The sequence below is a fragment of the Amaranthus tricolor genome, chromosome 3 (assembly GCF_026212465.1).
Source record: "Amaranthus tricolor cultivar Red isolate AtriRed21 chromosome 3, ASM2621246v1, whole genome shotgun sequence".
NCBI lineage: Eukaryota > Viridiplantae > Streptophyta > Magnoliopsida > Caryophyllales > Amaranthaceae > Amaranthus > Amaranthus tricolor.
The window spans coordinates 6,298,227-6,319,723 of NC_080049.1; the positions used below are offsets into that span (position 1 = coordinate 6,298,227).

General features: G+C 30.4%; 2 protein-coding genes and 1 long non-coding RNA gene across 8 annotated transcripts; 1 reads left to right on the forward strand and 2 right to left on the reverse strand.

The window, feature by feature from the left end:
* The first annotated feature begins 1,185 nt into the window (after window positions 1-1,185).
* LOC130807271 (transcription factor bHLH123-like) lies at window positions 1,186-7,321 on the forward strand. 3 transcript variants are annotated; one of them, XM_057672426.1, is made up of 7 exons: window positions 1,186-1,640; window positions 2,103-2,805; window positions 3,581-3,691; window positions 4,032-4,097; window positions 5,147-5,212; window positions 5,728-5,781; window positions 6,798-7,321. In XM_057672426.1, the coding sequence occupies exons 1-7, from the start codon at window positions 1,366-1,368 to the stop codon at window positions 6,948-6,950; spliced, it is 1,428 nt and encodes a 475-aa protein (XP_057528409.1). In that variant the 5' UTR covers window positions 1,186-1,365; the 3' UTR covers window positions 6,951-7,321. The 3 variants fall into 3 exon arrangements, with proteins under 3 accessions (XP_057528409.1, XP_057528410.1, XP_057528411.1); XM_057672427.1 differs by having other exon boundaries at window positions 1,222-1,640; window positions 5,147-5,206; XM_057672428.1 differs by lacking the exon at window positions 5,147-5,212 and having other exon boundaries at window positions 1,223-1,640.
* Window positions 7,322-15,570: 8,249 nt separating this feature from the next.
* LOC130808274 (uncharacterized) lies at window positions 15,571-16,473 on the reverse strand. Its single transcript, XM_057673754.1, has 3 exons — window positions 16,470-16,473; window positions 16,144-16,289; window positions 15,571-16,057 (listed from the first exon to the last, which is right to left on the reverse strand). Exons 1-3 carry the CDS (start codon window positions 16,471-16,473, stop codon window positions 15,779-15,781), a joined length of 429 nt encoding a protein of 142 aa, XP_057529737.1. The 3' UTR covers window positions 15,571-15,778.
* Window positions 16,474-18,141: 1,668 nt separating this feature from the next.
* Window positions 18,142-21,497, reverse strand: LOC130807272 (uncharacterized). Of its 4 annotated transcripts, none has more exons than XR_009040554.1 (8): window positions 21,421-21,497; window positions 21,227-21,270; window positions 20,950-21,117; window positions 20,778-20,865; window positions 20,270-20,307; window positions 19,732-20,185; window positions 19,508-19,588; window positions 18,142-19,022 (listed from the first exon to the last, which is right to left on the reverse strand). It is a non-coding gene; the product is annotated as an uncharacterized LOC130807272 (long non-coding RNA). The 4 variants fall into 4 exon arrangements; XR_009040553.1 differs by having other exon boundaries at window positions 20,645-20,865; XR_009040552.1 differs by having other exon boundaries at window positions 18,142-18,461; window positions 18,979-19,022; window positions 20,270-20,865.

The window sequence follows — 21,497 nt, forward strand, 5'->3', positions numbered from 1 at the left end:
ATTTTTTTATTATAAATTCTCATTCATTTATTTAATTTAATTACGTTTTCTTCTTTATCCACACATTTATGTTTTCATTTATTTACACATTTCTTTCGGTTCCATATAAAGTATATTTTTTTGCTCGACTCCTTACACAACACCAAACAGGTGCATGTAACAATTCCCATGAAACAGATCGAGTTCTCCAAAATCAGGTTGTATATAATAACACTTAACATGAGACTCTACCATATAGAACGCTATTCAAGTCTTTAGATTGGTCGAATTCTAGAGGACTTGAAATACAAATTTTGGGTAATATATCTTATAGTTATTGGCTTTTAAAGTAAACCATTGTAATAAATTAAACAAAATAATAATTTATTAATTCCTCATTTATGATCATTGTATTTAATTAAGAATTATTTCTATCATATATATGTCAAAAAATAACCTTTTCAAAAAGTATATATAATTTTTAAATATTTTTTTTGCATTTTATAGGTTACTCTAAATACCTCTAATTATTTTTTTTATAGTACTCCTTGATAACAATTTTAACAATTTTCATTTTTCTATCTTAGTTATTTTTTTAGTTATTTAGTTACCTTATTATTATGTGTTACCCATTTATTTTTGCTTTTATTTTTATGGATCGATTACAATTTTAATGTGGTTTGGTAATTACAGGTGCCTCCCAGGCAAGTTGTATACCATTTACCGTTCTCTTAGCATGGCTCATCTATTTGGAGAATTATTTGACTGCACGCAATTTTTTTTTGCCATCTGCTTGGAAGGGTATGACTATGATCTGTCATTTAATACCTTCTTCTCTTGAATCTCAACTTATGTGGAATATGTATTGATGATATATCATTAGTGACTCTTGACTCTTGATTGACAGTAAAGCAAGCTTAAACAGATACAACATTGCACTCAATACTCTATTGATTAATAATAACAACATTTTGGTAAAGTAAGCTTAGCTACAAGATAATTATGCTTTCATAGAATGATTAGTCTTCCTTTTAAAAATATTTTAACAAAAGTCAGAGAATTTCATTTAAAAATGACGTTTCCTTAGGTCTCATGATAACCCAAGAAATATTTTTTGAAATAAAAATGAAAAAAAAAAACTTGAATTATATTGTCAACCACATCCAACTCTTGCTTTCTATTCTATCGTACAAGTGACCCCCATAGGCATAGCCCATAGGGTATAAAGTCGGTAATATAAATATGTGGTCAGATGTAGCAAATCATTTTCCATCATTTTTCATTTTATCATTCAACATAGTATAACCTCCCCTATATTAATAAGTAAAAGAAATTAAGAGAGTAACTAATCTAAGTTTTAATTATATTTATTATCAAGAATATAATATGGCAGAAGAATATTGTGGAGCAACAAACTGGTGGGATTCTACACCATCTAACAGAAGTAGGTTCGACGGCGGCGGTACTGGCGGTGGTGGTGGTTCTTCTACAACTTCCTCCACCACTACGCTTACGAATACCGGTGATGGGCCTGGATTCGGGTGGTTAACTGATGGGCCTACTCCGGTGGATACTAAGATGGACTCTACATCACTTCAACTTGTGGGCCTAGGCTTGTCTTCTCAAGCCATGGCAGAGTGGAACCAGGAACCTGCTCTACTGTAAGTTCTTACTTCTTTGGGCTTGTCTTGTATGAGATAATATTACTGTAAACGATCACTTTAAAATTATATGTGATCACTTTTAACAGATTAAATATAAGTAAATCAACTCAATAGGAATGATAATGATCTAACCATAATTCTTTTTGTATATTTAACTATATAGTAATCCTTAAATGTTTAAATATAAAGAAAAAGTTCGTGTCCATCATTAGATAGAGATATTAATTAAATTCAAAATTTGCGCATTGAATCAAAGAAAATTAATAAGAATCTTAGACAACAATGCAAAAGCATTAATTTCAAACAATTAGAGTTTGTTATATGAACGAATAGATCAGTTTTTAGATTATTACATTTTTAAAAATTAATTTTTTGTTAAATAATCGTACGAGTATTTATGTTTTACTGATCTGATTGTCACAAATCTATTACCGCTGACATTTCTTACTTTTATGACAGTCGAAATCCAGAGAAAGCGGATAATAGTTTTAGGTCTATGCTACAAGAAGGCATGGGTTTAAACACAAACTTTCAGCAAGATGCAACCGGAGGAGGATTAATTTTCGCAAGTAATAGCAATAATAATAATTCATCGCAAATTAATCAAAGAAGAGAAAAATTATTTGAAGGAAACGAAGATTTAAGCCCGGAATTTAAACAAATGGGGCGCGGATTTTCGTTGGATAGTCAACAACCACAATTTTCCCCAAGTGGTAGTTCAATAGAAAGCACAATAACATGTCAAGGGTTAGCTCCACCTTCAGGATTTCAGCACGATTCGAGTTCAACAAGCTCGGTTTTTGGTAGTCCATCAAGTATTCTTCAAGGGTTAATGGGTGGTCCCGATCAACAACACCAACAACACCAACAACAAATAAATAGTAATTTTCAACATAATTATTTTGGTAATGAGCAACACCATCATCAAGCACAATTGTCATCTTCATGGGCAAAAGTGCCGCAATTTCTTAGAGCGTCGTCTCCAAAACAACAGCAGCAGCAACAACAACAACGACAACAAGAGCAACACCATCTTCAATTTATCAATAACGCGGCTTATTGGAGTGGATCAGCTTCATTAAATGAAGTGAGGCCTAATTTGTTCTCATCGTTGCAGGGCGCTCAATTGCCTACCATGCCTACCTTTGAAGAAAAACAAAAGGTAAAGTTATTGGAATTAATTTTGCAGTGGTTGCCTTTTAATGCCAATCAACACCATCATATATTCTACTCCATAATAAGAGTACCAAATAATACTATTAAAAGATTTTTTAATCATCGATAAACAAATTTAATTTGTTAATTGTAAAGAACGAATAATTCCATCCAAGCAATATAATTAATTCAATCATTTAAACATATTTATCAAAATTTTAATATTAAGTATGAGATTATAATTGGCATTTAGTTTTAAGTAATTCTTTAAATTGTATCAATATCAATATATAGAAAAAGCCTTGTACTTTTATGAATTGATCTACACTATTTTAATTTGCATAAACCTTAAAAAGTTTAAAAATAATAAATATAATCATTGGGATATACTTTATATTTATAAGTAGGTACATACTAAAATAGTGTCGACCAAGTTTATAATAACAAAACCAATAGCTTAGATTTCATAGTAAAATTATTGATGCATGAATATCGTGATTGGCGTTAAAATTACCAGTTCAACAGCTCCAATTTTATTGTGAATTAGGGTTTTGACAAAAAAAAATTTTTTATTAAGAGCATGAAGTATTTACTATTGTCAAGACAAATTTAGTTAATAAGACAATTCTTCCTGAACTATAATGTAAGTTTCCCATAAATTCTGTGATGATGTATGTACTTTGTTGTTCAGGAAAAATACTGCTTATGGTGAATTTTAGGTTAATTTCATATGTATGGTTTAATTTTTTTTTTTTTTTAATTTTAATTTTATTATGTTATAGACTACTATGGAGGTAAGGGATACAAATTCAATAGTGAAAAAGAGTAATTCAGAGAATAATACTAAAAGAACCAGGAATGATGGTGCTTCATCAACTTTACCACCATTTAAGGTATTATATTCTTATTACTTATATATGGTTGGAATGCTTTTTAATTAGCCCTATAATATATCTCGGACTTATAAAATTTAAAGCCGTTGATATATTGTTGCCCTGAATTATAACGAACTATAAACTTAGTCTATTTATTTTTTTAAAGTGCAACAATTTTAAAAATATAAAAATAGTAAATATTTAATTTGAGGGTACGAAAAATATTTACTATTTTTAAATATATGCACCCTCTATTAAGTTGAACAAGAGATAAATTGATTAATTAAAGAGTTGGCTTCCTAACTAGCTTAAATATATTATACGTTATTGATTGATTGTAAGAAAATCTTTTAACTAGGTAAGGAAAGAGAAGATGGGGGACAGAATCACTGCTCTTCAACAATTAGTTTCGCCTTTTGGAAAGGTAAATTCAAAACTAAACTTTAATATTGTGCCTTTTCCTCAATTTTTCATATTATTTTATTCTTTTTAGTTCAATATGATCATCATAAAATTTTGAATATTTTAATTTACAGTTTTATGTCATTTCCTGAATGTCAAATGTCAATGGTGTGAATCCTACCTCATACACTTACGCTGCCCCAAATTAAATCATTAACATAACATTGGTGTAATTGTGTAATGTTTGAACATCTTTTAAATTTAAGACTTTCTTTTGTTTTATATAAAATCTTTCAATCACTTGCTTTAATTATTTTTCCTTTCTATTTAATGTTCTTATATCTTTCATTTTAGTTTGTTTTATTTATTATTCTCTTAAAGAGTTTTTCTGTTTATATTATATTTTTTTGATGTAATTAACTTTAATTAATCACTTTAATTTTGATATTTATTAATGTTAATGATCCACACATATTTCCTCTAACTTTACATTATAATACTTATAGTTCTTATATGTTTTTCATTAACTTTATTTTAACATTTTTAATATTTGTGTCTTTATATTTTTTTCACTAACTATGTACATATTTCTAGTTTTTCTTTATATTCTTTATTATTCAATAAAATACTATTTGTTCTGTTGCATCTTATTACATTTCTTTATTATTTCACAAGGGTATCTTATATATAGGAAAGAAGCGAATAATATTTAATGTATTTTATTTTTGAATGCGTAGATTTAGTTTTGCCATAATCGAACATAGGTTATTATTAGATACCGAACTGAAGGATAAAATTAATCGTAGAGATGAATGATCCTGTGGTGCTGAAATTCTCACCGTTTCTTTCAGCTTTAATTCATGACTTTTAGCAAAAGAGCTAAGCATGGCATTGATTGATGATTCATCATATGTCATTCTTTTGTTCCAGATCATTTTTTTGGTTGAAAAAGCTTACTTTTAATAAGTCTTTTTAATTAATATTTTTTTCAATCCTTAGTGCACACTAATTAATATTGGTCCATAAATGAATCATGGTATATTTCTTTTTTTCTTTTTCTGCCTTTTTCAGACTGATACTGCATCAGTCCTCTCTGAAGCCATTGAGTATATCAAGTTTCTCCATGAACAAGTTAGTGTAAGTTAATCATTATTTTATATAGTTATATTTCAAAAATTATTTTTTTTTATTTTGAGACATTTAAAAATAATGTTACTTCCGTAACTAATTATGACATGTTATGTTGGAAATTTCATTTTAAGGAATCAACTCAACCAAAAGTTTAAGTTAGTAGTTGAGACTCTAAGATATGTTATATACTCTAACACACCCTTTTACACGAAAGCCTTTTGAGATAAAAGTGTGGATGTAGCACAGTGCACATACCCTCGTTATACCTAATGCAAAATATTCAACTATAAATAAAGGGTAATTAAGATTCAAACCCGTGACCTCTTGCCCCGTTAGCTTCTGATACCATGTCAAATAACCAACGTGATCAAAATCTTAAGCTAATGATTGAAGTCGCAGAATATGTTATATACTTTAATATTTTACTATTAGTTGTAAATATAAAAAATCAAAAATAGTTCAAAAAGTATAATGCGTTCTAATAATAAAAAACATATTTCTCCGTCAATGGGATATTACAGGTTTTAAGCAACCCATACTTAAAAAGTGGAGGCTCCTACCATCAACATCAACAGGTATATATTCTTTTCATTTATTAAATTCAAAGGGAGTTTAATTTTAGATAAACTAGGAAAATTGATTATTTATCAATTATTTATTGTATGATTTAACAAATAATTTAACTTCTAAAATTAGGGTAAAAAGAGTTTCAATATTTTCCTTCAAAATTCATAAGAAATTCGATTGCTTCTTGATGTCATTCCTAACATTTGTACTTCGTCTTTTAAATTTAATAGTTTTCCATCCAACAAATAAAAGTAAATTAAATTCAATATACATATTCGGGTAATTTTATAGTGGTTGGTTCTCAAATTCAATTACCATAATGAAGCAAATCTCAAACATTGATTTTCCTATCATGAAATCAGAGGCACTAATTTATTTTAATGATTACGTAATGATTAAAATGCAATTAATTTTTTTTTAAAATAAGAAATGACTGTTTAAATGATTATTTTTTGACACAAATCAAAATTATTTGTAAGAAAAAGTCAATCAATACAGACGTTATATTTAAGTTACATTAATATGTATTTTACTAATATTAATTAATATAGTAATTAACGTTGTTTGAAAATCAATCACAATAAAATACAAATACCCTACATTTCCTATTAAAATAATTTGTATGTAAAACATTTTTTAAAAATTAAAATTAATAATTCAATTTTTTGCTCGTCCACTGTGAATTAGTTTATTTTAGATTATTTATTAATAATTCAGCATTTGGCCTTAGTTTGCTGTGAATAATCCAACATTTATCTAAGTTTTTTAGCAACATACTCTATTATTATCTAGTAATAGTAATATGGTATATTGTGGGCAAATCTATAATAAAGGTTAGATAATTAAAAAATAATTCAAGGCTAGAATTATTTATAGCTGATGAATGAAAATTTGAATTATTAATATTAATTTTTTCTTTAAAAAAATTACATAAACTAACACCCTTTAGTTCTTTTTCATTAATTATATAAGAGGCTTTAATTATAATTTTATGTGGTATATAATTTCAATCTTATTCATGTAGAGTAATGAAAAGGCAAAGATGGATCCAGACGGTCCAAAGCAAGATCTAAGGAGTAGAGGATTATGCTTGGTACCCGTTTCTAGCACCTTTCCAGTAACACATGAAACTACTGTTGATTTTTGGACACCTACATTTGGAGGAACTTTTCGATGATAAATCGAACGAAAAGAAAAAAAAAAAAATCATTGCTAGAACATATTCTTGATACGATAATGAAAAAAGAGAAAAAGGGAAGTATATATCTCATTGATGGAATCTCCCTATTCAAGTTGAAAGATAGAGATCATTGGTCGATTGATGAGATTGATCAATGAAAAAAAAAAGATGAGGGATTTGATGACGTTATTAGAATTCATCCATTTGTTATTTAGTCTGATTTTTGTTATTTTAAATTTGCAGCATTAAGAAAAATTAAAGTGAGACTTTTTAGGGTAATTAGCAAATTCAAAATGGCCTAGGGATACAAACTGTGTAGCATGTACTAGCAAGGACGGAAACAATAATGGAGGAAAACAAATTGTGAATATGGAGAAAAGAAAAGGAAAGGAATATGGCTTTTAATCAAATGGACATACAAAAAGAAGGATATATAGACCATTTGAATAGCAAAAAAAAAGATAGAAAAAATATAAAGTATGGCTTTTCTTGGGGGACCTTCAAGCAAGTTAAGTAAAAAGGCCAATGAGAAAATATTCATCTTTAGTTTGTAATAATTACATGATTATGATTATGATTATGATTAGTTTATATTATTTTAGTTAGTATTAAGGTTGGTTAGAGTTCCACAAACAAGGCAAAGTTTGGTAGAGAAATGGAAGTCTAGGTTGAAATTTTATTTGCTTTGGATGAAGATATTAGCACTCCATAGATACAAGTTGAGGATTGTTCCTTTAAAAGAGTATTACAAACTAGTACTAGTCTTAGAGTGCTAAAATCCTCATGCAGTTTGTTTATTGTACACCAAATTAATATTGATTTTTTCTTTATTAACGAAATATAGTATGATCTTAAAAAAATTTCACTAAATTGTTAATTTTATGTTACTTATTTTGTATTGTATCTATCAAAAAACTGTTATATTTTATGTCTTATAATTTGTTATGTTATTATTAAATATTTTCTAGCCTTTACGTAATAAATTCAGAAAAACAAAAGCATGGAACATAATAATGTATTATTTGTTTTCAATTGTTTAATTATGATGAAAATAATTAAACAAGCTAATCATCTTAACTTGTTTTTGGGTTCTACATAATGAAAAATTCAAAAAAGAGAAAAAAAAGAGATATAAGGTGATAAATGGAATAATTGAATTCCTGAATAGGGGGAGAGAGGGAAATGGAGTCTGTGAAGGTGGGGGTGTCATTGGATTGGAAATCTACCTTTTAGATTTGTTTAATTGATAGGGAATATGTTAGTGGAAATGTAAGTGGGGTCCACATCTCCTACTTTTAGGGATTTTTTTATTTTCACGCATTATTATATTTTCTTTTATTTAACTCCCTCCAATTCACTACTAATATTCTATTTGCTTTATGCATTTTATCCAATGTACTTATTTGAATATTTATATCTCTAATTGTGCATGATTAAAAGTTATGAAAAGTTAATATGAATAATCCTTGCATTGAGACGAATCAAACAAAATTTCACTTGACAATGTTTTAACTTATAAATTAATAATAAAATACAAATTAAGAGTAAGAGATAAATAGTGTTTAAAAAGCAAATAGGATATTAGTGCTGAATTGGAGAGAGTATTTATTAAAAAAAGAAGAGACTAAGAGAAGGTGATGGGTGAGCCCATCATCCATACTTTTGTGCTTTTAATCGTATGGTCATATTTGAGGAGCGTCCACTTGAAGGTTTCAAAGGAAGAGCTAAGTGTGGAAAACAAGATTTTTTTTTCTATAAAAAAATTAAAACAAAGATGTTATTGTTTGACTTTTCATCTTTGAGTGTAATTTTATAATCAATAAAAGTAATTTCACTATCAATAAGATTTGTCCAAGTAAATCTACAAGTTTAAAGTCTAAGTCTTACAAATCTTGACTTAGAAAAAGGTCACCACAAGACTTATATAACTTAGTATATGAATTAAAGAAAGTTTGTAGAAAAGTGGAATAAATGAAAAACAACCTATTTTAGAATAGAAATAGAAAAAGTATTTCAACATGTTTAGAGTTGAATAGTGTTAGAATTCTTAATTTGAACAACTAAACCATTTTTCTTATGAAAATTTTCCACTCGATTTGATAATTTCTCTTTCATTGGAACAAATTATTTTGGGCCAAAAGTCTAGCCAATCAAAGCATGTGTGTATAGGATGGTGTTAGAGATTAGAGACAAATAGCGAAAGCGACAACCAAGTTAAGATGATGTAGAAAATTATGACTTAAAGGCGACAAGTAATGAACTAAACAAATTCAAATGCACGCAAATATTAAGATGAAGCTGATTCTTTTGTTGTTGCATGAGAATCAGTTTTGAGATAGACTGTCTTAGTCCATCCTTTTTGTATGTGTGTCCTTAGCTGGTACGAAGTTCCTAGATTAGATGGAGTCTTGTACTAGGCATATTTCTTTCCTGGCATGGACTCTCTATCATCCTCTACACGAATGCTTTTATTTTTCTGAAAGCCTTGTTGAGTTGACTCTCTCATCATTTCTTTCTGACTAGAAAGAGGAATATATGATTCATCTCCCTCTTCTACCTGTTCAAACCTGTATCTGAAAACCTCCAAAAGTTGAGATGCTTGACAACCTGTTCAAACTTGTATCTGAAAAACTCCAAGAGTTGAGATAATTGAAAACCTGTTCAAACCTGTATTTGATACTGAAGACAGATCCTTGAATTTTTGAACCAGAATTCATAGGTTTGGGGGAGAAATTGCATGTGTAAAATATTAGTCATAAGTAATTCTGGTAGAAAATCGTCTGGAAAGATTATATTAAGATTAATCTGGGAGAAAATAATGAGGTTAGATGAAGATCTGGAAACTTAATGATAAAAAGTTTGGGGAGATTGAGGAATGTGTGAACATGCATTAAGAATGTTAGTGCATGAGGGCATCACGTAGGGATATGAGGATAGTTGTACACTGTTTAAGTTAATACAAGGTAGAATATGAAGAAGAATGCAGGTAAACTCCAAAAGTTGAGATGATAGACAACATGTTCAAACCTGTATCTGGAAAACTCCAAAAGTTGAGATGATTGACAACCTGTTCAAACCTGTATCCGAAAAACTCCAAAAGTTGAGATGATTGCCAACCTGTTCAAACCTGTATCTGGAAAACTCCAAGAATTGAAATGATTGACGACCTGTTCAAACCTATAGCCACTGTGCTCCTGGAAGGAACTATTAGGCAAACTGTATTGAGTTGATACTGACTTGGGCGTCGGAGTGGGTTTTCGGAAAAACATTCCGGCCCATGCTAACCCCTTGTCACTTTTTATAAAAACAGGTATCTTCTCAGGTAGTCTTATTGCATAGCTCGGCAAGATTGCAAAGACAGGCTTTCACATCACCAGCATTAACCTCTGATTAAGGCTAAATCAAGAGATTAAGTTTGTAATTAATTGTTCCACGAAAGCAAACAGGAACAAAAATTAGGGGAAAATTTTTCCAACCAATAAAGATCCATTCAAGACATACGATTCTAAAACATAGGATGACCAAAAGTCAAAGGCAAATTCACTATAGCAACATTTGATGGACCGAATACTGGTAATCTACTTAACTACTATTTTTTTTTATGATAAATGCTATATAATTCAATATCAATAAGATTTTAATTAAAAGACTCGAACTATAACCTACGAAGACCCAAGCTTAAATTCTACCAAAAATATAACCATTTATATCAATTGTTATTTGTGATAGTTTTTAAAATTAAATAAGTTGGCATTTTGTATTGTCTTTCCAATTATTAGATAATTACGAGATGTTCAAATATACAAAGTAGGAGTATCTATTAAGGAACTCTAATTATGTAAGGTGAATTGAGGCCAATTTAGATCTTTACAAGAAATTTGAAACACCAATCCAAACATTTGTTAGATGGACTTTAACCTTCTTCCTACGAATTAAAATAGTTGTCACAAATTCTCATTTAAGAAGATGTCATCATAAGATAGTCATCTAAATAGTCCAATTAAATTAATTATATAGTCCATTTTTATAATAGTTGTCACAAATTCTCATTTAAGAAGATGTCATCATAAGATAGTCATCTAAATAGTCCAATTAAATTAATTATATCGTCCATTTTTATATATTATATACTCACTTTTCACTAGTTTAACATTGATCGCATTGTTTTTCAATTTGCAGCGCGCTTAGGTTAGTAGGTAGAGTAATTTGGTATACATAGGTTAAATAACTTCTATGTTTGTTGTTGCTAAGAACAAACAAATACTCATTATAGCTTTTTTTTTTTTGTTAAAATGAGTAATTCAAAAAAAGATAAAACAATATACTCTTTGTTCGCTGTTCTAATAGTAAACAAGAGAGTGAAATTATTATTATTATTTTTTTTGCCTTCTTTCTTCTCCTAATTTCTTTATATTACCTAATTTCTCTCATAACATATTTTGTACATTAACTAATTCAACTAATACTTCTCCAATTTCATTATAGGATGTTTTATTTCCTAACCATCTAACTCATATCGAAATCTCACAGCAAAAGTTTTAGCTTGAAATTACATTGCATAATCAAGTATACTACAAGTTCTAGAAAAAAAAGGTTAAGACACCAATGAAAAGTCACACTACATCATCACGTGAGCTTTGTAAATAATCAAAGAATAAAGAAAACCAATAGGATAATCAAAAATGAATTTAAAAAATGAAGATAATTGCAATACCTATGCTATACGATTGTATATATCAAAACCCTAGAGAAAATATAACAACTTCCAAATAGAAAATAGAGAAAAATTAAGAGGAGGAACAAGTGTTATTTGTTGTTATAGCATAAAAGCTAATTATAACGAGTACTTGTTCACTGTTAGCTATATTGAGTAAAGCTTAACTTGACTTTTTGATCAAAATTTTTGTTCTTTGTTGCTAATTCACTAAACAAATTCAAACCGTAGATTCGAACACAGAGACGTATTTATGGGAATTATATTAGTCTCACATTTATTTTGTGAATTCTTTTAATTAAAAATACTTTTTTTTTTGAAATTTTCTTAACCTTGCTCGTAACTCGTAAACAAATACATGTGAAGATTATGGGCCAATTAAAATGTTATGAATGGTGTGACTTGAGTGCACATTTGGTGTGTGCATTCATGTGTGACTCTTGGGTTTGGAATCCAATGAGTATGTTAATGTAGATGTATTAAGTTGAGTCTTGATGATTGTGATTTATGATGGTGATTAAAAGATGGATTAATGAGGTAATGAAGTATGAGTTATTCATTGGAGTTATGGGACTTAATGAAGAAGTGCAAAGGTTTAATTCTTGATGCTCCTAGGATGTTGTTTTTGACTCTTCAAGTACTTGGGGATGTTTCATTATCATTTATTCATAGTTTTAATGTACTTAATGTTACTTAGTGAGATCTCTCCTATAAATAGAGAGCTCTCATTCACACATAAAGAATCATCCACAAAATACACCCAAGCCAAACACTAGCCTATATCTCTTCTCTATTGTAATTTTCCATATTTGAGAGTTCTTTGAACTCCTTTGATAATATAAGAGATACTACACACCGGAGGACGTAGCCTAAGTTGGGTGAACCTCGTTAAATTTTTGTGTCTTTTTATTCCATTACTTTCTCCTACAAACATCGATATCATTGATAGCTTAATTTGTTTGTCACAAAACCTCATACATTCGATCTTGGCAATATTGGAGTTTGAAACACATTGCTCGAACTCTAATAGAACATCGTTTTCATAAAACCATAAGCATGGACTTGGACGAGCAATCTAACGCGATGGAAATTTTTCTCCTTTCAGAAATAAATTATCTAATAGTCATCTTTTCCCAACAGATTGAAGGTTACCTAAAAATCGTCAAGATGTAAGCTCTACGAATCAAGATTAATCAACCAATCTCCAAGATAGTTGCAAACGAGGTCTCATTGCTTCATGGTTACACATGATTTCACAAGATTCTCTTATGTTAAATATGGAACTTTTTTTTAGAACTTATTTTTTAAATTACTAGTTGTGGGGCCGCGTTCCCCTAAGTTATACTTTTAAGTTTGAGGATAAGTTTGCGGCTCCGATGTTACACTTTTAAGTTTGAAGATAATAGTTTACGTATTTTGAAAAAATGTCTTACGATTTTGAAATAAAACAAAATTTAAAATATTGTAGATAGTTGTCATTCCTAATTACCTTCAAAACGCTCTCTCTAATAGTATGATCCCAAGCAATGTATCCCAAAATATTTTAACATCATCTACACCGTTGAATGCATCAAGTGCATTCAGGTCATTATTTAAATTATATACAATTCCATTATTCTTTCTCAAAGTAAACCAATGCCTATTATTTTAAATTATATACAATCTCATTATTCTTTCTCAAAGTAAACCAATGCCTATTATTCCTTCTAGAATAACAGTCATAGCCTGTACACAAGCCCATGTCAATTGAACAAGCAAACTGCACTTATAGGATGCGAAATTAAATTTAAAATAATACACCTGAATTGAACATTCACAAAATTTGCGATGTGTTGTATATCACAAGCTATCAATGAATACTACACAAATATGCAAAAAGAGAGCAAAAACCCAGAAAACAGAGCAATGAAAATACATATTCTAAGTTCCAATTCAGGACAGTTTTAAAGAGTAAATGGGGTAATGATCTTTTGTTCTTGGGCTCATACAACAATCAAAATCATATATGTTTAGCATCAATAAAGCAAGACAAATAATATTCACTTATAATAGCAACAAAATTATGATAACAAGCAACACATAAAGTTGTAATACAAAAGCAAAGATAGTACTACATGTTCAATTAATAGTTAAGCAAAATGAACATGGTTGTGGTGGGCTAGCATGGAAAGTTATAGCTCCTAATAATTGGAGTTTCCAAACAAGTGTTCCAAAAAGGCAACAATATTTAAGATAGTGTGTCAAAAGCTAACATCGTAGACAACTCAAGCGTTGAAGTCCAATACATCGGAAGAAGTAATTGCATCCGAAAAATCTAAACTAAGCTTCACTATCTCTACTTTCTTTGATGCAGATGACGGTTGTGGATCATTTAAAGGAGCAAAAGTCAATAGAGCTGGTACAATTTGCTCTGATGAATGAGTATCGGTCTCTACTTTATGTGATGCAGATGATGGTTCTGGAGCGTGTAAAGAAGTAGCATCAGTTAGTTGAGCGAGTACACTTTATTGTGATGAATGAGTCTCGAACGACTTGCAGGCCAAGTGTTCTGGATTTGTTGAAGTATCTGGTGCAACTGCAATCAATTTTAGAACCCACTTTAGCACACCACTTTTAGATAAAGCGACAGTTGGACCCAACTGTATCTCAATCGGTTTCACTCATAGAGATTGAGCAATGTCTTGATAAGATTCAGTATGTTCCTGTTTAGTGAAGATAAACTAATAGTAGTAAGTGTACTAATGATTAAAGTTACGAATTTTGCAAGGTTATAATTTCGAGATTTTTGCCTTACATAAGTAGCTGGATTATATAGTTCATCGATTGTTTTTCCAAAGAATTCTGCTATAGTGTCATTGAATGCAGTTAGTTGGATAGAGTCCGTGCTATCGTAGGCGTCGAAAGTGAGCGCTAATCTGATAGATGGCAAAATCAAAAATTGTATATGAGAGTTCAATAGATAAGGTTGTACATATAAATTTATGAACCAACCATGGCTTAGCGACGCTCTCTTTCTTGTGGCACCATGGACATTCAAAAACTTCATTCCTTTCATTGTCTGTCTTTTTATTGCATTGATCACACCCTATAAATTTTCTTATATCATTGTAGCTACAATTCTCGAGCAATGCTTTTATCCAATATCAATCTTCTTGGATAGTATTTGCTGCCTGTGGAATTTTAAAAGGGTTAGTTTTACTTGATTGGTACTTCTTATAATTCTATTTTATAATGATTGTTTTTGGATATATTTAGCAAAATAAAAAGGAATATAGATAATTAACTGATATAATTAGAAAGCTAGATTTAATATCGTCTTGCTTCTGATGAAGGCAATTGTGGTTAGCTGCCTTTGGTTTAAGGGTATGCGGGTCTTCAGGATTTGTGTTTTGTGATCGCGAAGCAAGGATCCATGAGAAGAGGCCCTATGTTAAAAAAAGAACATGTATTGATGGAAACATATAACTTTGTGTGTAAATGCATTATCAGGGATTGTTTACAGATTACGTGCTTTACCAGTGGCTTAGAGAATTTGTCTTGTCACCAGTTGGTGTTGGAATGATTAAAGACGACATCATAGTTGATAGGCCAAAACCTAATAATTTTCAAAGGCAATTATCATCGCATAAATGAAGATGGCAATTGGTTTACTGAATATTAGAGTAATAAAGGGAACCACGAACAAAAAGATATAATAGTAAGTATACCCTTGTGTGATGTAACCCTTAGAGATGTGAAATCAAAAATTTGATTTTCAGCAGGTTTTGTTTTAAAGAAGTCTGCCATATCATTCCATGCCGACACAGTTAAGGGTTAATGTGAGCTGCATGAGGTTGGTCAATAAAACATATAGAATACAATAGATAAATATGTTTAAAAAGCTAAAGTGTGCAACACTATACCTATGATCAACGATAATAATTTCTGACACGTTGTTTGTTGCTCAAATGCACCTTTTACCATGCGCTTGTCTCCAATGAAAAGAACAACACCAATTATATCTAAATAATAAATGATTGGTGATAAATTACTTTCTTGATAATGTACTTATATCTTATATGTAGTTATACGCATAAGATATTAAATATGTTTGATATAAATGATATTAGAACTATTGAATATATGTACTAAATCTATCATAAGGACTTGCTGTTCTTGGAATAGTTGCTATTGAATGATAGACCGGACCGGAAGCTTTTGAAGAGGAACCAATGACTTGAATTACAGTCCAATTACTAAATGTCATTTGATATTCCCCAGTTCTGGTTTGGTACTTTTCGTCGACGGCCTTAAATGTAGGATTTGAAATCAGATACTCATGATTCTGTTTAATTAAAGAATCATGAGCTTGTATGTCAACTTCGAAGAGGGTTGCTCTCATAACATCACCCTAATAATAGTAAGGATCAAATAACAGTTAGCTAAAAAATGTAAGGTTGATTGAACAAAAAAGTTGTTATTCTTTTGTGTGTATACCTTTTCATCTTGCAGCAGAAGACGTTGGTATTTCTTTTTGCCTGGTGATTGAAACGGTCTGGACTTGTCAATAACCTTGATTTTAACTTTATGTACTACTGATGTGTTTGCTAAGTCATGCAAAGTAGAATACTTTTCCTTCATGTCTGCAGCGTCAAAGTAATCAATAATTTTACACTAACAAATAGAAATATGCCTAGTATCAAAGGCAAAATGATCACAAACCGAAAATAATGCGCCAAATCCAATATAAAGATGAAATGAACTTTTAGGATTGCAAACAAAAGCATTAATTAGTGTGAGCGTTCAACATTTATGCCAAATACCCATATATGTTGTTTTAACAGGTTGGTGTTGTTGGTTTGATGTTGTACAAGCTTATATAAGGCAGCACTGATGCTGTTAGGAAGTAATCGAGTCCATGATTAAATGTGGATCGGTTAAGAAGCTCGTGCAGTTACAAAGAATAGAGGCCGAGTGTAGCGAATTGTGTCAAATAAGAGTGAATACAAACATAGATATGTGTGAAGGTGTAGGAAGAGAAGAGGATGAAAGCTTGTCGAAGATGATCCTGTGAAGATGATTCATCCTATACCTGGTGAAAGCTCAATATGTGAAGGTGATCCATCCCTCAGAATACAACAACTCCAATAACAACAAGGCAAACCTTACTCTCAAGCTGATATGGTTGGCTACATGAACAAAAAATTCAAATCCTGTGCTAGTGCAAAAATATTCTCATGTACTATTAATTTTATCAAGTACTATATGCTCTTGTTCATTATACTGCATACTTAATAAAAACAAGATGAAAAAAGAGGATGAAACATACATGATCAAGAAGGGATATACAAATTTTGATGAAGAAAGTTTGATGAAGAAATAAATTGTAAAGTTTGATGAAGAACGAGAAAGAAAGAAATACCTGTGGGGAAGTCAAGTTAAAAGTATACCAGGGGTTACACAATTGAATCAAGATGAAAGATAAAAGCAAGTAGGCAGTAACTTTAGAAATTGCATCACTAAAGGAGAGAAAAAGAGTAAATATTCAATCAATTGGCTGATTTTTCTCAAAGTGAAAAAGAATTATACATAAGCAAATTAAGAATAACTTCAATAGACATACTACTCAATCTAGAAATCACTAGTCAAGTAAAGAATTACAAAAAACAATCATAAACTTTCATGTTCAAGCTACATTTCCATGTCCATTTAAAAAGTTCTATATTTACATGGTTTTGTTCCTGAATATTATATATTTTTGTTCAAGTGCCTACCGTTTAATGCCAATTGTTGTTTAGTTCTTATGATATATGTTTATGGTTGGGGCTTTTTCTTGCAATGATAGGCTGAGTTCACTCCTGATAATTTGTACACAAGGAAACGACCTTTCGACTCTAGGGTACAATTAATGATGGCTTTTGATCTACTCTTTGTAATATGATATGAGCTATTTAATTTGAAGTTTGCATCAACAAGAAATACTGAAATCACCTGACGAAGACACAAGTTGGAAGAATATAAAGAAACAATTCAATGAAGTTGTAAGCAAGAGTAAAGTGACTCTTGATCAAACAACAAACGACAAGGAAAAAAAACACAAATCAAGGGTATCTTTGATCACATTTCAATCACAAATGATTTGTATTTATTTCATTTAATTATACACTCAATTAGAGCATAATAAAAACAAACTACATTATAGTAGATGCTGAAAATGCTTAGATCTTCGCTTACAAAGATAGTAATCCAAGCAAAGCATACAAAACCTTTGTGCAGTTTCCTATGCTGTCAAAATGCCTGAAGTTACAGAAACTATGTGCAGAATCCCCAAACTCATCAGCCCACCCACTAATCCAACTTCTAGATTTTCTAGGTGGGGCTAAATCATTTGAACTCTGCAAAATTCTGCTATGGAATAAACATACAATAAGTGTTAAAGTAGAAGAAAAGGAAATTTGATCTATCAGCTTAAAGTTTTTCTTAACTCTTGTGTGCTTCAAGGGTGGAATGTTGCAATCATAACGAAAAGAGCAAAAGTATATTCATTCTGTGTAGTAAAGAGCAGAAGTTTTTCTTAATTTTATTTCGCAAAATATGTGTTCATTTTAATGATCTTTTTTTTCTTTGTTCTAATTAAATGATCTGTAAATCATTGATTAGTAAATAGCAAATAAGTAAATAGAAATTGAACAATAGAAAAAAAAACAACTCATTGAATGACATCAATAAACATGTTGAATTTAGAAAGCATATAAAAGAATACAAGTGTAATAATACCTAATTACGTTGAGAATGAAGTTGTAGCAATCAGTTTCCTGTACATTTGTAGAAAGTGAAAACACAAATTAAATTAACAAAGCACAAGTATATGTTTGTGTATTTAGGCAAATTTGAGAAAACGAATTTGAGTTACTTGTGTTCCTTTTTAAGTGCAAGAGTTTGTGTATGGTTATAAGATTAAATATATGTGAAGACTTGGATTTTATAGATAGTTGTAGTGGTTGAAATCCAGTAACAACAACTCATCAAAACATGTGTTCGTGTCAAATCACCTGATAAAATTCCATATGAAAGCATTCGGCTTATGGAAGATATTGTCTTCAAATTCAACAATTAAGTCAAATGGATGAAAACTTACAATTATTATTTTTATGAAGCTTAATGGGAAAAACACAAATATTCAAAAAAAGTGAAATTCAGTTTCCATACCATCAGATTTTTCTGGAGAGGAATCCAAGTGACAGGCAGGTCTTATATCAAAGTAAACAAAGAAGAAACAAACAGTTACAACCTGTAATTATATATGTCAAGCATGACCTATTATTCTATTACCTCTCATTAGTTGGTGGTTGCATGGCAGCTGCTGCTTCTTTCTTCTGCAAGAATAGCCAAAAAAGATAATGAAATACCGAATACAATTGAAAAAGTCCCAATTCCTATCAAATGATGATGAATCGAAAACAAATACAAGGAAAGTGAACTCTTAAAAAATGCAAGGGTGTTGGCTACGCACACGGTCCCCCAAATTACACTATCGAATTTCCAAATATTATTTTATACATTTCTATTAACAATAATACAAATGAAATTAAATCTTAATGTCGTAGTACGAAGGTTGTATAAATAATGACATCTTATTAGCTGAAATGTCGGCCTGGCTATGATATAGCCGACCTCGTACCGTATCAAAATGATCAGACACAGCTTAATGCAACAATCTAAGTTCCTTCCCACTAAAGTGTGTCTGATCTTTACATAGCTCTTAAACTTTCAGCTTGTGGCAATATAAATTTCCTTTGTATTAACTATGATAAGGATTAAGGAAAAGTTGTACAAGGCTTGTCTATGCAGAAAGTCATACCTGCATTTTCAGACATAGCTTAATGTACATTTTCAGCTTGTGGCAATGGAGCATCATGTATCACTTCAACGAAAGTCATACCTGGTTTTTTCACAGAAATGAAATGTGATGAAAAATGATAAAATAATCGCGACACCATTAATTCAACAAAGCGCAACACTTAAAACAATTATCTAGAAAGGTTCTCTCCGGAAAATATAATAAATCGAAGGAATTGAACATACCATCCCACCAGTTGAATGGGCTTGATCCCCTGAGCTTGAAATGAAAATTCCCAAAAATACGAAAGGTAAGCACATGAAAGAAGAGGAAGTTCTTCAGCGTCTATCAGGGAAAGATATCAACTAATGCAAAGATATCAACTAATGCAAAGATATCAACTAAAAGTACAATCATCTCATTTTGTGGAGCATCACGTCCACTAATAACCAAATAATTTTCGCTGCTGATGAACCAATTAAATTATGAGAAATTCTCGCAAGTGTTTTTTCCTGGTAATCCAGAAATGGTAAGATACATAATTCAATACTAATGAACAAAATTAAAGAGATCGGAAAGCAATAAAAATACCTTAACAATGCAGGATGATGAAGAATAAAACCATAAACTTGATGTTGATTTTTTTGTTATTTTTATGGAATGGGATGTTAAGGTTACCCTTCACCAGATCAGAATTACCTATTTATCAAAACAAAGTTGTTCAGCAGCTAATTGGCCTATATAAAGAGCTATATGAAAAAGGTAAAGAAGCAAGTTGGAAACCTTCGGATCATCGGGAGGATCATACTGGACAATCCAATCTAAAACAAATTCAAGAAAAGAACAGATCAATCAACTGTAAAAGCTATTGTTAAACTGTTATACTTAAAACCACCTATAAACAAATGAAGTCACACAACATTTTCCATCATATTAACCTTCAAGTAATTAATAATTGCAAATTATAATTGATTCTATATTTCTGTGTAATTCTAATTTATAGGAGTATTAATCTGAATGTTGCCTCGTTCAAAAAATCAAAAAACAAACAATATTCAAGCCACAAACACAGAGTTGTGTATAGCATAAAGGGGCAGAAACTCATCTAGAGTTTAACATTGTAATAAATAGCAAAAGAAGATAGTGATCAAGAAGCACCCATCAAAAAATTTGTTGCCTTTGTTGAGATACTGATCTGATTACTGAGATGGACCAAAAATTTGTTTGCGAAAAGCGCACCCATCATCTTGTGGAAGACGAAGCATATTTATTATTTACTCGGGCAACGTACCGGAACAATTGAGGATCATCCGTGTCCCTTCAATGTAATCTCTTGTAATCAAATCCTCTATCCTTTTCTTGATTAGCTTAAAAACAGGCTGAAAAAAGAGACGGTGAAAGACCATCAAATCAAATATCAAATAAAGATTAAATACCCGAAAAGAAACAGCAAGATCACATACCTTGAAACTGCGAGTTAGCTGCTCAACACACTCGGCGACCAATTACTGATATTCCAACACCTTCCTACTTTTCATTATGCTCACAATAATGGCATCAATGGCAAATCACCTATCTTTGTCCACATCATCGACCATCGTTTTCCTTTCATCCAATGAAGGAAGAGAAATCTACATTCGCAACAAGAAAACGAAAATACAAGTGAGAAATTGCTGAATATGCAAGGAATTTTTCCATTGAAAAATATGGACATTGTACAAAATCATATTCTTATCCTACAATTTTGATGCATCAAGATGAATACTACTTGTTTTCCGTACGTTCTGCAACACAAATCCAATAAGTACAGAAAGATCATGATCTATTAAAAAACTAAAGAATATATTTTATAAACAATTTGCACACATGAGAACAATCAATTTAAATGCAGGTTTTTACGCAATTATGAATTATTAACAATGCAATTCTTTTACCTTATCAAAACACTGTCATATAATGCCCGCTTTCTTCAAAAGATCAAACGAAACCACATTTGTAACACATGGTGATG

What these genes read in the sequence shown, in the direction of transcription:
- LOC130808274 (XM_057673754.1), bottom strand. An exon ending in TTCTGCTGCAAGATGAAAAG is followed by an intron (nt 16,058 to 16,143) that starts GTATACACACAA and finishes TACTATTATTAG; the next exon opens with GGTGATGTTATGAGAGCAAC.
- LOC130807271 (XM_057672426.1), top strand. Translation starts at nt 1,366, where the DNA reads ATGGCAGAAGAATATTGTGGAGCAACAAACTGGTGGGATTCTACACCA. An exon ending in TAGTTTCGCCTTTTGGAAAG is followed by an intron (nt 4,098 to 5,146) that starts GTAAATTCAAAA and finishes TGCCTTTTTCAG; the next exon opens with ACTGATACTGCATCAGTCCT. An exon ending in CCTACCATCAACATCAACAG is followed by an intron (nt 5,782 to 6,797) that starts GTATATATTCTT and finishes TTATTCATGTAG; the next exon opens with AGTAATGAAAAGGCAAAGAT.